Raw genomic sequence first — 15764 nt, forward strand, 5'->3', positions numbered from 1 at the left:
ACTCAAACGAAAGAAACCAATGCCGTGGTGTCTATAATAGGACTAGTTTTAATTTTATATTTATTTATATTTCAGGTGAAATAAAGGAACAAAAAAAAGAAAGAATCAACATTGAAATACAAATCTGGTGCTGAAAAAAATGCTCAAAAAACGACAATATGAATTGAAAGCAGCTAGTAATGATCCAAAACAATTAAAGTTAACGGTAGGTCTCGCGTCAGTGCAGGTGCCACAAATACAGAGAAAAGCTGGGACATCATTTACAGCAACAGAGAATATAGAACTAACATCATCATCCATTGTGAATATCACAAGTAAGCATTATTGAAACAGAGCCAATAACAGAGATCAGTGACCAATCATTTGTACAAGAAACAGACAATAACCAAGATGTCATAATTGCAGCAGATAAAGGAGCAGAACTAGAATATTCAGACACATTCTGAAACCAAAAAATTACTGAAACTGAGAGAGTGCCTGTAGAAATGGGTTACTATGAAGTGCCTGTAACTGCTGCGGCGGACCAATAAAGATTCTTCAGCGGCTCTACCAATGAAGATTATTTAGAAGTAACCAGATAACGTTGTAAATGTCACTGAAAATGATCCAGCAAAATTTCTAGAGCTGAAAAATGCAAAGACGATTGATAAAAAGCAATTTAATGTATTAGGGCCAAATCAGCCAACAAAACATTCAAGGTTATCTAAGTATCACACTGAATCAGTTAAAGTTAATGACATTGAAGTTGTGCAGAAAAAGTCATGGCTTACTTACTCTCTACTATTGCTTGTTTATGCTTTGGATCAAGAGAGGACAGAAATTTTTTACGTGATGGGTTTGATAATTGGTCAAACTTACGTCACATCATAACAAAGCATTGCACCCAGAAAAACCATCGAAATGCTGCTGAAGCAATGGTCCATGCATTATCAGACTCCACAATTGATAAAGTATTAAATATTGAAACCACTAGACATCTGAACAAGAAACGTAAAGAAGCGGAGAAACTACATCAATACCTAATATGAGTTATTGATGCTATTCGGTATTTGAACGCAGAGAGTATTTCTTTACGTGGAAATGAGGAAGCCAACTTTTACAATGACTCTGAAAAAAGTGAAACCTTTCAATGTGGCGCGGTTAAATTTTTAAAATTGTTAAATTTACTCAGTCAGTATGATGAGTTGCTGAATGAAAAACTTTCAAATGTTCAAAGTACTCAAAAACAATCTGCTGGAAGGGGTGCTAGAATTACGCCTCTTTCTAATATACACAAAACAAGCTAATTCATACTATGACACAGATAGTCAAGAAGGGTATTTCAGAAGAGGTAAATAACTCAGTATTCTTTTCAACATCAGCTCATGGCAACAATGATTTTATACTCTACGAGCAAACTTTTATTGTATTACGTTATGTTACGCTCGCTGCAGAAGAGGCCGTTTTAAAGGAACATCTGATTTCAATGGTTGAAACTGGAACAACAACTGGTGAAGGAAAAAGTGAAAAAATCCTAGACGAAATCAAATCAGTTAACGTAGATATTTAAAAGTGAATAGGTATGTCTTTTGATGGTGCAAGCAATATGCAAGAAATAAACAAAGGAGTTGTAACACATTTGAAGCAGTGTTCTTCCATGGCAACAAGTATTTATTGTGGATCTCATGGAACAAATCTGGTTATGAAAATTTGTGCAAAATCTTCTGTTGTTTCTGTTCACTTTTTTGGAACAGAAAACAAGCCTGGTAATGTGCAGAAACTAAAAACTTTTCTATACGGAAGCTCAAGGAAACGAAATAATATTTTTGAGAAGTGCAAATCTCTTCTTGAGGATGTGAACCAATCTATTGAACTGGCTGCTACCCAAAGCGTTCGTTTCAGTGCCTTACAAAATGCTACCGACCAACTGCTGACACTATACCAGGCAGTAATCGATTGCCTTGAACAAATTTCAAATGACATGGAACTTAAAATGTATATTCGAAGTGAAGCACAATGTCTTTTATCCCGATTTCAGTCATATGAAACAGTTGTGACTTAATGTCTCTTCAAAGAAATTTTTACTATCTTGGGTCCCCTAAATAAAATTCTTCAAGGAAAAACACTTGATTTTTTTTTTGCTTTAATGTCTGTCGATGTATCACTGGAAAAGCTTCAAATATCAAGGAACAGTGCTGAACAAAATGCTATTTTATCTACTGTTAAAGTGGCAACTGAAGCTCAGCTTGAACAGCAAATATTTGATGAGAATAGGACTGGCAGAAAGAAACGACTGGACGTCGATGAAACAGAAGTTGAGCGACTTACTCAGGCTAAAGATCGGTGGCTGGCAGAAGTGTTTTATACTCTAGTGGATTCAGCAACTGCAATTCTTGTTGACAAATTTTCTTTACTACTGAAATGGTTGATTTTGTGGAGATCTACAGAAAGGCTGCTGAGAAGGATAACATAACTTTGCCTTCTTTCCTCACCACTTACAATTTTATACTGTAAACTATGTTAGATGCTGTATTCCATTCTGTTGCAGTTCTATACAAGATATTTAGTTCAATTCCAATAAATTTAGCATGAGAAAGTTTTCAGCAAACTGAAACTTGTCAAAACTCGTCTAGCAAATCGGTTGATATCCCCAACATGTTGGGGATCGTGTTTTCTTGTCAGTGGAACATAAGAAAATGTGAAAATTGACCCAATTTCCACATTTTCTTTCTTTATTAATTACAATTTTTTTTAGTATAAATATAACTTTCCTTGATCAGTTATTTTTCTCACGTTAGAACTACTTCACCGGGCCCCTCTTATGGAAATTCGTACCTGCTTTTAGGTGCCACCACGTCTCTGATCTCGATGAGAACATTACTTGGAATCAACACATTAATTATATATGCTCTTAACTCTCTAAAAACATTGGAGTTTTATACAAAGCTCGAAATTATCTCAATAAGATAAATTTAAGACAACTCTATTTCTCATTTATTCATGGTTACTTAAACTATGCAAATATTGCCAGGGGAAGTACTGAAAAAAGTAAACTACAACGTCTTTATCGCTGTCAGAAACGTGCAATTCACATAATTAACTTTGCTGATCTTTTTCCTCATTGTAAACCTTACTTTATTGAAATGAGAATTTTAAATATATATGAACTCAACGTCTTGAAAATTTTATGTTTTGTTTATATGTGGAAAAACAATCTATCTCCTCCAGTCTTTAAAGATCTCTTCAATTTAAAATCAACCAACAAATACGAACTTAGAAATATAAATTTTTAAGAAAAACCTTTTTGTCACACAAATTTTAATCAGTTCTGTCTTGCCTATCGTGCGCCACTCCTGTGGAATAAACTTGTTTTGCCAAATTTTGATTTTGATCTAACTAATTCTCTTCATCTTTATAAAAACAAAGCAAAAAATTTTATTCTTTCTCAAGATAACATTTTACAATACTAACTAATCACTTGAAAAAATTTATTTTCTTGTTATTTTAACTATATATTTTTGTTATTTTAACTATATATAACTTATAGTTTTTTACATCTTTTTTAATATTTTTTTATTTACAATAATTGTGAAGTGCAAGGTATTATGAAGAATACATATATATTAATCTTTTACACGAGTTAAACTGTAAATACTGTTAAAAGAAAAATAAAAATAAAAAAGTTCACAAGTTAAGTCCCGATGACAAGATCCTTGTGATCTTCTTTCGGAAACCTAGTTTATATTGTTAGTCTGCTATATTTATATATTTGTAAAAGTATTTTAATAGTTTATTTTATTGTATAACGACTGACTTTGTAAACCGAAATAATGAAAAAAAAACAAACAAAAAAAACAACCTTAGTTTGCGCATCAGTTTTCGCTCTGCGCAACACCAGTTTTTTTAAAGTAATCTATTAAATACTAAAAAGATTACAAGTATGTTCTTAGTAATTCCGAGAATTTCCTTATATTTTGGAGCTTCTGATGCAATTGTTTTCCAATATATATGCAATTTTGATTGGTTACCAAAATTTAAACAACGTTTTAACACATCGTCTTTGTACATTTTAGAGAACGTTTCGAATAGTAATAACTGATGCCAATGTTCTTTCTATCATTTTAATAATTGGTAATAAAATATTATCAGCTAACCATTTAATGATTAAGAGAAAATTCATCATTTGCTACAAACCATCCAAAAAGTTTTCCAAAATCTTTAAAGACAATTGTTTAAAACTATAAAAATAAAATTTTTAACCAATCAAGATTGTAGATAGTAGAAATTGTAAATAGTGGAGAACAATTGCATCAGTTGCTCCAAAACATAAGAAGTTTTTGTAATTAAGAAAAGATTCTTTTAAAGGCGAGTTTACAAATTTACATTGTACGTAAAAATAATTGAAATATTTAAGGCAAATGTTAAAAAAGGACACACTTAAATTTAATGATACAAAGAAACCAATGCCAGTAAATCAGTAACATCACCCTGGATCTGCCCCCGAAGGGCCTGCGTTAGTTGTACAAACCTATGAGTTTACCGTTGTTAAATAAATTAGTTTGTAAATTAATAACATAAAAAAAGCGAAAAAACATTTAATCACTCTATCTCAGACAATCAAGGAAAGATTTACATAATGGCTAACAGAAAAACAAAAAACTACGCTGATTTAATGCAATTGCGTAAATAAAATCTGGCATTATATAAACAAAACATAATCAAAGTTGACAATTCTAAACTATTCAGCCACCAAAAGCCGCTCAATCTATTCTCAACTGTTCAAACTTCTGTTGTATCTGTTCACAACTTTCACCAGCTCCAACTCAACTATGTCAATCTACCAAATCAATAATAGCAACTTCACCAAACTAGCTAGTCTCAATCAATAATTGTAAAAAATCCGAAAGCAAATGCAAATTCGAACTGATATTTATGAAACAGAATCACTCTTGAGAGCACATTGTCATCGGATCTGCTTTTGCTGTATTGATATAACCTTTAAATATTATAAACCTACAGTTAAAAGTCTATTTCTATAAATAAAAATTTTTCTTTACTCAATTTTTTTTTGTTATACTTTGCTTTGAATTTACGAGAAGTATCAAGAAACACACTAAACTTGTACATTTTAAAAAACCATTTTTGGTAACAATTTTACACAGTTAATCGAGATGAATGGTTTTGAAGTATGCAGTCGGATGGTTTTAAAGTTGTTTAAATTCATATAAAACTTGCTACTTTAACACTTTTTTTTACAAATGACAATTTTTTTTTTAGCCACAACTTTCATAGCCATAACAACACTATTTTTTATAACTCTTTAAAAATGATTAATGAGAATTGGGTGTTGCGTCAAGTTCAAATGATACCGTTTACTTGTATAATCCTGTTTACTTGTATAATTATATTAATGTTTTTATGTAAAAATGCAACGCATCATTTTATTTTTTACAGTAATTTCGTTCGAAATTAATTCAAGACTTTTCGAAATAAATTCGAAAGTAATTTCGAAAAGTCTTTTCCATATATTCAAAACTTAGTAAATCTTGCAAGCTTACTATATACAATACAAAATGTATTAAATTTAAAATAAGACGAACGCCAGAAAAAAACCAGATCCCCCACTTAGATATGATTCTAATTTTATACATAAATATATATCTAATATATAACCAATTTCATGTATAAATATATACCTGGCGGATTTTCTTTTGAAAACATACAAAAGACCTTCGACCATATAAATTATGTATAGTTGATTAGGACTATTTATCAACTAAAGCAAGGACTAACTTTTGATAGCTGCTTATGAGTACAATAAACAAACATTTGTATACTAAAACGACATTATTTGAATTATTTAACCACCTTGGATAAACAGGTCGCTAAAACATTTCTATTTAAAGACAAAAATATTACAACAAACTTGTTATATATTTTTTCATCAATGAATGGAAATGAATACCAAAATTATTAAAAAAAGATTTTTTCAAAAATCCGTATTAGGCTATAAAAAATCTATTACGCATGAAGTCGTGGCACATAAATTCTAGTTTCATACTAAAACAAACGTAACTAGTCTTACTTTAAGATTATTAAACAACTGCTCACATTAGAAGCTGACAAAACTGCAGCAGTTGATGAAGTTCATCCTTGTGTACTAAAGTAATATTATATAAAGTTAACTGTGCTCAAGATTAGATTTTTTGAAGCTACTTACAATAAGACATTTTTTGATGCTACTTACAATAAGAATTTATTTATATTAGTGGAGATTATCTAATGCACTTTTACATAAGAAATGAAATTATAGAAATCCAGCAAAGTACCAGAGATTCGTGCTAGGTCTACTGTTGTTTATAGCTATATAAATGAATGCCTGAAGTAAATTTATTTCCCTTTTAAAATGTTGTCATGCATTTCATATTACGGTAACTTAGACTCTATAAAAATACGTATATCAAAAATTTTTTAGCTTTGTGTTAACGCAATAAAATTTCATAGCCAACAGCATTTGGAGATGAATAAAAAAAAATTGTTTTAAAAAATAGATACGTCAAAAAAACAACAACAGTAAAAACATTACATTTATTTAAATAATTTGCTGATACATTTATGAAACTTTTATATAAGTTCTTCTCTAGGAGATTATTCTTTTTATAGTTAAAAATCTAATGCTAAAATAAAATTATATCATAAGCAAAATCTAACAATGAACAAAATCACTTTTTGTAAAATAAATTCAGTTACCAAATTTAGACTTCCAAAAGCAAAAAAGATCACGAAAAATTATATTTATACATATACACACACACATATATATCTGTGTGCGTGTGTGTGTGTGTGTATATATATATATATATATATATATATATATATATATATATATATATATATATATATATATATATATATATATATATATATATATATATATATATATATGTATATATATATATATATATATATATATATATATATACGTATGTATATATATATATATATATATATATATATATATATATATGTATGTATGTATGTATGTATGTATGTATGTATGTATGTATGTATGTATGTATGTATGTATGTATGTATGTATGTATGTATTTATGTATGTATGCACGCATGCATATATATATATATCAATTCTGTATAAATCCTTGTTTACAAAAAAAAAGAAAAAAAAAAAGAAAAGAAAAAAGAATGGAAAATTTAAATACTATAAAAATTGATACAAAATGTTTTCGAGTAATATTTATATTTATTATATATCATTACGTTGATCTTTTTAGCAATATTATCGATTTAAATATGCAACTAAAATATATATTTTAATTAAATTACAATTAAAATTTTATATAAACCCTTTTTCAATATAATTTAATATAAGATTCGTCTTACAAAAAAAAACAAAAAAAAACACTGTTATAATAAATTACTTTTTATTATTTTTGTGAGTTCAAGTGCTAACTATTATCATCAAATTTTAACAATTATTTTATTTTATATAGCAAATTAACATCATTATTCGATTTTAATAAACTGTTATGGATTCTCTGTTGAAATGAACGCAGTTCTGAAAAAGTAATTCAATCTGCTATACCAGGTTTACTAACTAATTACTGTATATTTGAGTACTCAAAAGTACATAATAGTCATTAATACTACAATAATTCACACTATGATTAATTATTTTATTACTAACACGCAATCCAAAACGAAAAGTAAACTCGTACATAAATTGCTTCTGGTATTTAAAAAACATATAAACAGATCAATCATATTTGAAAGTTGGGTATATAAAACATGTAGGATAGATATGAAACAAATGAAATGAATGAATATAGTTGAATACATTGGATTTTGACCTAGTAATGTCCAAAAACATTTTGAAAAACTTTAAGTCACAAATTAGTAATCATCGTCAGTTCTAAAGTTCATTTTTTTAAAGGAAATTTGTTAAAAAAGTAATTTATGTACATACCTACATACATGTACAAGTATTATATTATGATATATTATATTGTTGTATAAAATATATTATATTGTTGCATATATATTTTATATACAACAATTTTGCTTATTTATAAATTTTTCATAACTATTAAAAATATATTACTGCTCATACATTTATACACCAGAAAGTAAATCATTAACTTCTTTGTTTTGCTGAACCAACATTCTACGCTGGGTTTTTCTTCTTTTTAGTTTTCGTTGAAAGTCATCAAGTTGCTTAGCTTTGTTGTTAGCTTGAGCCTTTTCAAACTCTTCCACCTCATGTTTGTGTTTCTCCTGAAGGTCTTGGATGTTACCAAATAGTTCAATATCAGAGGGTACAGGAGCTAATTCAGATAGAGGAATGTACTTTAATGCAGGAGGAGTGGGTGCTTTTGCATCAAATATCTCAGCATTGTTGAAGGAATCTTCATTTTTATCATTAATGTGATTATCAGGTATTTTCTCAACTTCTAAATTTGTCATATCTTCTTCAGTCTTTATTTGAGATGGAACAATATCATTTTTTTCAACCTCTAAATTATCATGAGCTGTATACTCATTGGTTGAACTTTTTTCTTCTGTATTTTCATTGGCAACATTTTCATTGGATGTATTTTCATTTGCTACATTTTCATCGGTTGCATTTTCATTGACTAAATTTTCATTGGCAGTATTTTCATTGCCAGCATTGTCGTTTGCTGTATTTTCATTGGATATATTTTCATTGGTTATATTTTCTTTAACTCTATTTTCAATATTTTCAAATTTATTTTTATCTTCATCTTTAATATATTCAGCAATATTATCATTCATAATTGAATTAAAATCACTAAGATCCTCTTCAATTATATCAATATCTGGAACAGCAAGACTCGATTCTTGATTGCTTGGCATTGTGATAGGTGCTGATATTTGAACAGAAACATTTTCTTGATGATTTTCATCTGAGTTGCACTTTTCAATAAATTTAAAATCTATGTTTAAACTCCATTTATGAGCAATTTCTTGCATGCATCGGATGCGTTCCATTCGTAACTCTTGATATTTTTGCTTGTAAACCTGAACTGCTTGATGATAATCTGCTGTCAACTTCGTATTGATAACCTAATAATATAATTTTTTATCCAACAGTCAAAAGCAACAAAAAATATTTTTATATTATGAAAATTAACAACATAAATCATTTTTTAAATAATGCTGTTAAAATAATGAAAACTCTATATAGTATATAAAAAAAAAAACTCTAAAATGTAATGAAAATTATATATGGTATATAAAAAAAAAAAAATAATGCCATGCAATATAATGAAAATTACATATGGTATATAAAAAAAATTAAATATGATGATCGTTTTGGAAACTTTTTTTTAAATAAACACAATCAGAGCTTATTAAATTTAGCTACTTTTACTAATATAAGTTAATGTAACATCAGAGAAAAACACTACAAAAAATATAAAGTTAATGTAACATCAGAGAAAAACACTTCAAAAAATACAAAATTAATGTAACATCAGAGAAAAATTTTTTAAAAAAGCTAAGGATACAGTTGAAGAGTTTGTCCTTTCAAATAAGAACTTATTTAATTTCAAATAAGAATATCTCTAATAAAATTTATTTTTAAACCTGCAGGATAAATAATAATTAATATTATTATTTATTACAAACTTTTTCTTTTAAACAGTTTAAAAATTAAAAATGTATATATATATATATATATATATATATATATATATATATATATATATATATATATATATATATATATATATATATATATATTTGTATATCTAAAATTTTTTTGATGATTTCCTATTTTAATTTATAAAGTAAATGAAGAAATTTTTTATCTCTGGTTAACGCCAAAAAATTTATAAAACTGTGAACGATTACGTGCCATTTATTTATGCATTTGAGTATTAAGAAACCAGGAATTTCTGGCTTCACATTATATTCTATTATAATATTTATTATTTATGTTAAAATGTTATTTTACTAAGTAAAAATTTGTGATTTTTTTTTTAAATCATCGAGTTACTTTTATTTTTTCTTCACAATGTATATCAAAGCATAGAATGCATATCAGATCATTAAATGCATATCAAATCATTAAATAAACAACAATCTAGACTTTTATTATTCAAAGTTCTTTGGTTTAATGTCTTTTGTATACAAAGTGAAAAAAATAACAGCTTTTATTGTTCATTACAAACAGTTCAATAAATTATATAGGAAGCTCATTTATTAAGAACCACACCAAATCTTTTTTATCATATATGTTATTTAAAACTACAAATCTTGAGTATATCTATCAACTTTTGAATTTTTACTAGATTCAAACAAATTGATAAGTTTCCCAAATATTTTCAGGCATCTTTTGCTAAGTCTGCTGAAAACTCTTGTTCCAGTTAGTTTACCTTGCTTTGTAAAAAAGAGCAATTAACAGAGGTTTATTTGGATTTAGTGTAACATTTTAAAGGTTAGTTATTAAAATAACTCTTCAAGTTCAAACAATGCAGTTCCACAAGTCCGCATGGTCATGATCAACTATGATCATCCAAAGCAAAAAAATAATGTAATTTTTTGCTTCTCTTAAAAGGATTTTTGCCAGCCTCTAATCTCTAAAGTTAAAGCCTACAAAAAATTTTTTATTCCCTTTAGATTAGCTCTGCTTTCAAAAAACATTTGCATCTTGAAAATACAAGACCAAGAATGGAACCGTGTCCCAGAATTTAATGGAAACAAAGATGAGTATTTTCTATCAAACACAATTTTAATACTGCAATTAGAAAAAAATAAAATAATTTTAAAAACCTTTCATTCACTTATAGATTTATTCATGAAATCTTTAATTCATTTTTTAAACTTTTATTTTCCTAAATTTTTTTTAACACAGCAATAGCTCAGTATATTATAAGAAGAGTTAAACTGCAACTTGATGCACATTGCTTGCTAGTAAGATTTTCTTTTGAATTATTTTAGTCAAATAGTTCTTTTTTCATATATTGTTTTGAAAAACAAATATTAGTATTTTGTTAATCCTAATTTTTCTTTCTAGAAAACTGTTTGAATTAATGGTGGCATTTTAAATCTTAAAGTGTGCAAATACTATACTGTTTAGCTAATATTCTGTCATATTAATATGAAATGCAATCAGTAATCAGTTTTCTGTTTTTCAAACTGTACAAACGATTTTTAGCTACATAGTCTGTTGTAGTGCTTCCCCTTTGACCTAATGAAACCTGCAAAATCTCCTGTTTACTTTCTATATTTCTCTACTTCAAGGAACTGAATACTAGGGGCTATTTTAGGCTGAGTTTTTCAATTGACTTCTGCAGTCATATGAACAATCACTTTTATAAAGTAGTCGAATACACAGAGCAATTCATGGAATACTTGTAAAGACTTTAGATCTAACTATTGTACCTGTTGTTTTCCCATAACATAAATCATAATCATCATAAAGTTCTATTTAAAAAAATACTTTAAATAGATATTTGAGGTTTTTGCTCAAAATTCTTTTGATCAAAGTCCACAAATACTTCCTGCATTGTTTAAATATTTTTATTTATAATATAGGGGTTTTTTCAACTGTATATATAGAAACTTGTTCAACTGTACATATAGCCACCTCCAAGGCTCATATGTTTGATGCTTTATTTCTTCTGAAACTGAAAAGCAATTTTGACTTTGATATTTTAATACTAATATTTACTTGTTCATTGAAGGTAATAATGAAACCTTACTCTTTTATTGTTATGATATTTAAAAAGTTAAGAATTTAGGGGAAGTTTGTGTACCTAGGGCCTCATTGTACCTAGGGCCACCGCACTTTATTTGGAAACTTTAAAGTTCTAAGAAATGCTTGTCAGTCAAGTGATTAGTTACAAAAGTTTTTATTATTTAATTTTGATTTTTAGAGAACGTTACTACAATAAGTTATAATTGCAAAATGCTTTTTGATGGTAAAAAGTAACTTTTTGCACCTGGTACTACAGATTGTTTTACAATCCTAGAGAAAATGCTTTTCTACAAATTCTTGTATATAATACTGTTTGTTACTTAAGTACTGAATGCAATGTTAAATATGTTTCCTCTCAATTGGGGTTCATTAGTAGATGACATTTTTCACGAGGCTATCATTTCTTGTACCTAGGGTCATATAGTTTGCTTGTACCTAGGGCCATATGTGTGTAAAGAATTTGATGACAAGGTAAATTGTTGAGTTTTGATTGGTGTAGAAGTTTTTTTTCTTGCAGTTATTTTGGAACTATTATTTTAAGCGTAGACTTATTTCTCAATTTTGCTTAGAACTATTAGTCAATTTTGCTATTTATTTAAGTGTTACAATCAAGTAAAACTAGATAAATTTGTTGAAACAATTTAAGATTAAACAAATTTTTATTAAAATTTGACTCTACCTTTATTGTCATTTAATTATGGAGTTAAAACTTATTTTCAGAGAGTGGCCCTAGGTACAATAAGCTAGTAGCCCTAGACACAATTAAAAAAAAAGCTACTTGTGCCTAGGGGCACTAATTTTTAAACCTTTCTACATGACGGACTTTCATATATCAAGTCAATATACTTAAAATAATACAAAGTAATTAGTATAGAGATGTGATCATGTCACCTTCACCATTTTTTGACAAGTCTGAGGCTTTAAATTTTGGCATTAAAAAAATGTGGCCTGAGGTACCCTTGTTTCTAAATATTAAATATCTAATAATAACCTGTCAAATACATTATATAAATGTTAGTTCTATATAATAAAATAACACTGCATTTAAAAGTTTTTTGAATACAAAATATTTTTAGGGGTGTCTCAAGACCCTTGAACATTTAATGGGTCTCTAATATTAATAAAAAAAAAGAAAAACTTTTTTTTTATTAATATTAGGGACTCATTAAATGTTCAAGGGTCTTGAGGCACCCCTAAAAATATTTTTTATTCAACAAACTTTTAAATGCAGTGTTATTTTATTATATAGAACCACTTAAGATAAAATGTGCAGATATTTTTTCAAAAACATTGTTTTTTTAAACCACAATATTATACATTAAGATACAGAGATATGTTAAGATACAATGATAGATTATACATTAAGATACAAAAATACATTATACATAAAGATACAGAAATGCATTGTTACATTAAGATACAAAGATACATTGTTACATTAAGATAGAGATGCATTGTTACTTTAAGATAGAAATGCATTGTTACATTAAGATACGAAGATACATTGTAAAATGAAGATACAGAGATACATTGTTACATTAAGATACAGAGATGCATTGTTACATTAAGATACGAAGATACATTGTAACATTAAGATACAGAGATACATTGTTACATTAAGATACAGAGAAATATTGCACATTATGATATGAAAATAGATTGCACATTAAGGTACAGAGATACATTGTTCAAAAAGATATAAAGATGTATTTTACATTAAGATGCCAATATACATTGTACAAAAAGATCTAAAGATACACTTCTAGTGAAATGATTGTTTAACTATGTTATTTTTAAAATAACTTTTATTACTTTATAAATATAAAAAAGTAATCATTATTTACATTATCAGTCCATTGTAACTGCACAGCTAGTCGGTAATGGTAATATTTAAACCATAAAAGAGCTCTGCTGAAGTTTTCTTTTATCATGACATCATTATAAATAGTGTTTATGCTAATAACGATATTCTAAAAAGAAAGGACATAATAAACAATAATGTAACCAATAAGACATTAACTATAAAGTATATAAGTGTTTATTTTCATAAGTACTATTTAATATAAAAAAATATAAAATAAATCGAACAATAAATTATATTTACTTTTTTTAGTAATTATAAATCCTTAAATTATAGACCACAAATAAAATTTCTTCAAAGTCAAGAAAAAGAATGTATTCTAATAAAGATATGGCGCTCACACATAACAAGCATTAGTTTTAAACTATCCAAGTAGTTCAGTATTCATTTTGGAGAAAAGTTTTAACTGTGACTAAAATCATAAAGTAACTTGCCTTAAAAAGGTTATCCTTTTGTGACTCTAATAAGCATATACAGTATCGGACAAAACATGGTAGACAAACTCAAATTTAAAACAAAAGTTGATTAAAAACTAAAAAAAAAAAGTAAAACAATTGTACATATTAATTTTTAAATAGTTTATTATGTTCTTATAAAATTTAAAACTTTGAATCATACAAAGAATCACAAAAAAAATTTATACATATTTTTCTCAGCAAACTACATTTTTTTTGTGGACAAATCAAGGTAGACTAATCAAAACGATGCTTTTTTATAAGATTTCATTGTCTTTATTCAATTTACCGTATTCTTTTGTTTTCAATTTTATCATAACAGTACTCTAAAATAATAAAATAGATTTTGGAACATCTGATCAATTATTTTTTCAATTAAACTAAAAATAGATTTAACTTGTGATATATCGCGTAAAAAATTGCAATTTAAAATGGCTTACGACAAATTAAGAAGTGTTTTACGTGAAAATATTATTAAAGATATTAAAAGCAGTGAACGTCAAGCTGAAATTTGAAGAAAAAATAATATAGCTAAATTGACTGTAAGCAAAACTGTCAAATCATTTGGATCTCGTGAATGGTATAAAATAAACCATTGGGGTGGACGCCCAACAAAAACATTCCAAAGGCTAGATTGAAGAATTGCTAAAGAGCTTAAAAAAGATCCATTTTTGTCACCCACAAAATTAACCAAAAAACTTGAACTACAAATCTCTGTTCGCAGTATGCGACAAAGAGCTAACGAAGCAAAATTGTTTTCTTGAATGCCTGCTAAGAAACCACTAACTTCCTTTAGAAATAGAAAGCTAAGACTTGCGTTTGCCAAAGCACACTAAAATTGGACTGTAGACCGGTGGAAAAATATACTTTTAGTGATGAATCAAAATATAACTTTTTTGGAAGCGACAGCAAGAAGCGAGTCTGGAGACAAAAAGTCTCCAGACTCGCTTCTTGCTGTTGCTTTCTTGCTGTTGTTTTTCCGTGATTTTGAGTATGATTCAAAAGTTTTAAATTTTGTTAACAACATAATAAACTACTTAAAAATTAATATTTTCAATTGTTTTACTACTTTTTTTCAGTTTATGGTCAACTTTTGTTTTAAATTTGAGTTTGTCCACCATGTTTTGTCAGATACTGTACTTCTAATGCGCATATTGGCATGAAAAATATTGGTAATTTTTTAGGATCGGTTAGGAACTGTTAACATCTATCAATCGACTTTTTGCTAATCATATTTGGTAAAACTGGAAAAGGAGTGCCATACCTATCAAAAATACTAGAAAAGAAGTGCCATAGCTTTCAAAAATCATTTATAAAAAAGTTATCATCAAAATGCATTAGTAAAGTAAAATTAAGTAAATTACCTATTTTGTTTGTTTTATTTTCTTAAACATTGAATACTTACTTATGTTATTGGTAATAAAAATTATTCATGTACAAAATAAAAAATTTATTACTTTAAAAAAACTCTTAGAAAAAGTATTTGTAATGAAAAACATTTTGTAATGTTTGATAGGTTAAAGACTCAGTTGAATGTAAGGTGTGAAGCATATTTGTCAGTTCTTGAAATGTATGATTGTATTCTAACATTATACTAAAAAATGTTTATGATATAAAAAAAATTTAACTCAAAATTTTCAAATGATATAGTATGTTCCAAGATAATCGAAATTGAATGTTAGTAATAGCTCTAACACAAACAAATTTATTAGAAAATTTTAATATATTG

At 27.2% G+C, this 15764-nt stretch overlaps 1 protein-coding gene across 1 annotated transcript in view; it reads right to left on the reverse strand.

Annotated features, from left to right (window-relative positions):
- Positions 1-6553: 6553 nt before the first annotated feature.
- Positions 6554-15764, reverse strand: part of LOC101240898 (dynein heavy chain-like protein 2) — a 47756-nt gene continuing 38545 nt past the window's right edge. The window contains exons 7-8 of the mRNA XM_065805604.1: positions 13564-13689; positions 6554-9081 (exon numbers count right to left, since the gene is read on the reverse strand). Coding sequence (XP_065661676.1) covers positions 8110-9081; positions 13564-13689 — 1098 coding nt within the window. The 3' untranslated portion in view covers positions 6554-8109. The remainder of the gene's footprint in view (positions 9082-13563; positions 13690-15764) is intronic.

Source organism: Hydra vulgaris, chromosome 09, assembly GCF_038396675.1.
Source record: "Hydra vulgaris chromosome 09, alternate assembly HydraT2T_AEP".
Taxonomy (NCBI): domain Eukaryota; kingdom Metazoa; phylum Cnidaria; class Hydrozoa; order Anthoathecata; family Hydridae; genus Hydra; species Hydra vulgaris.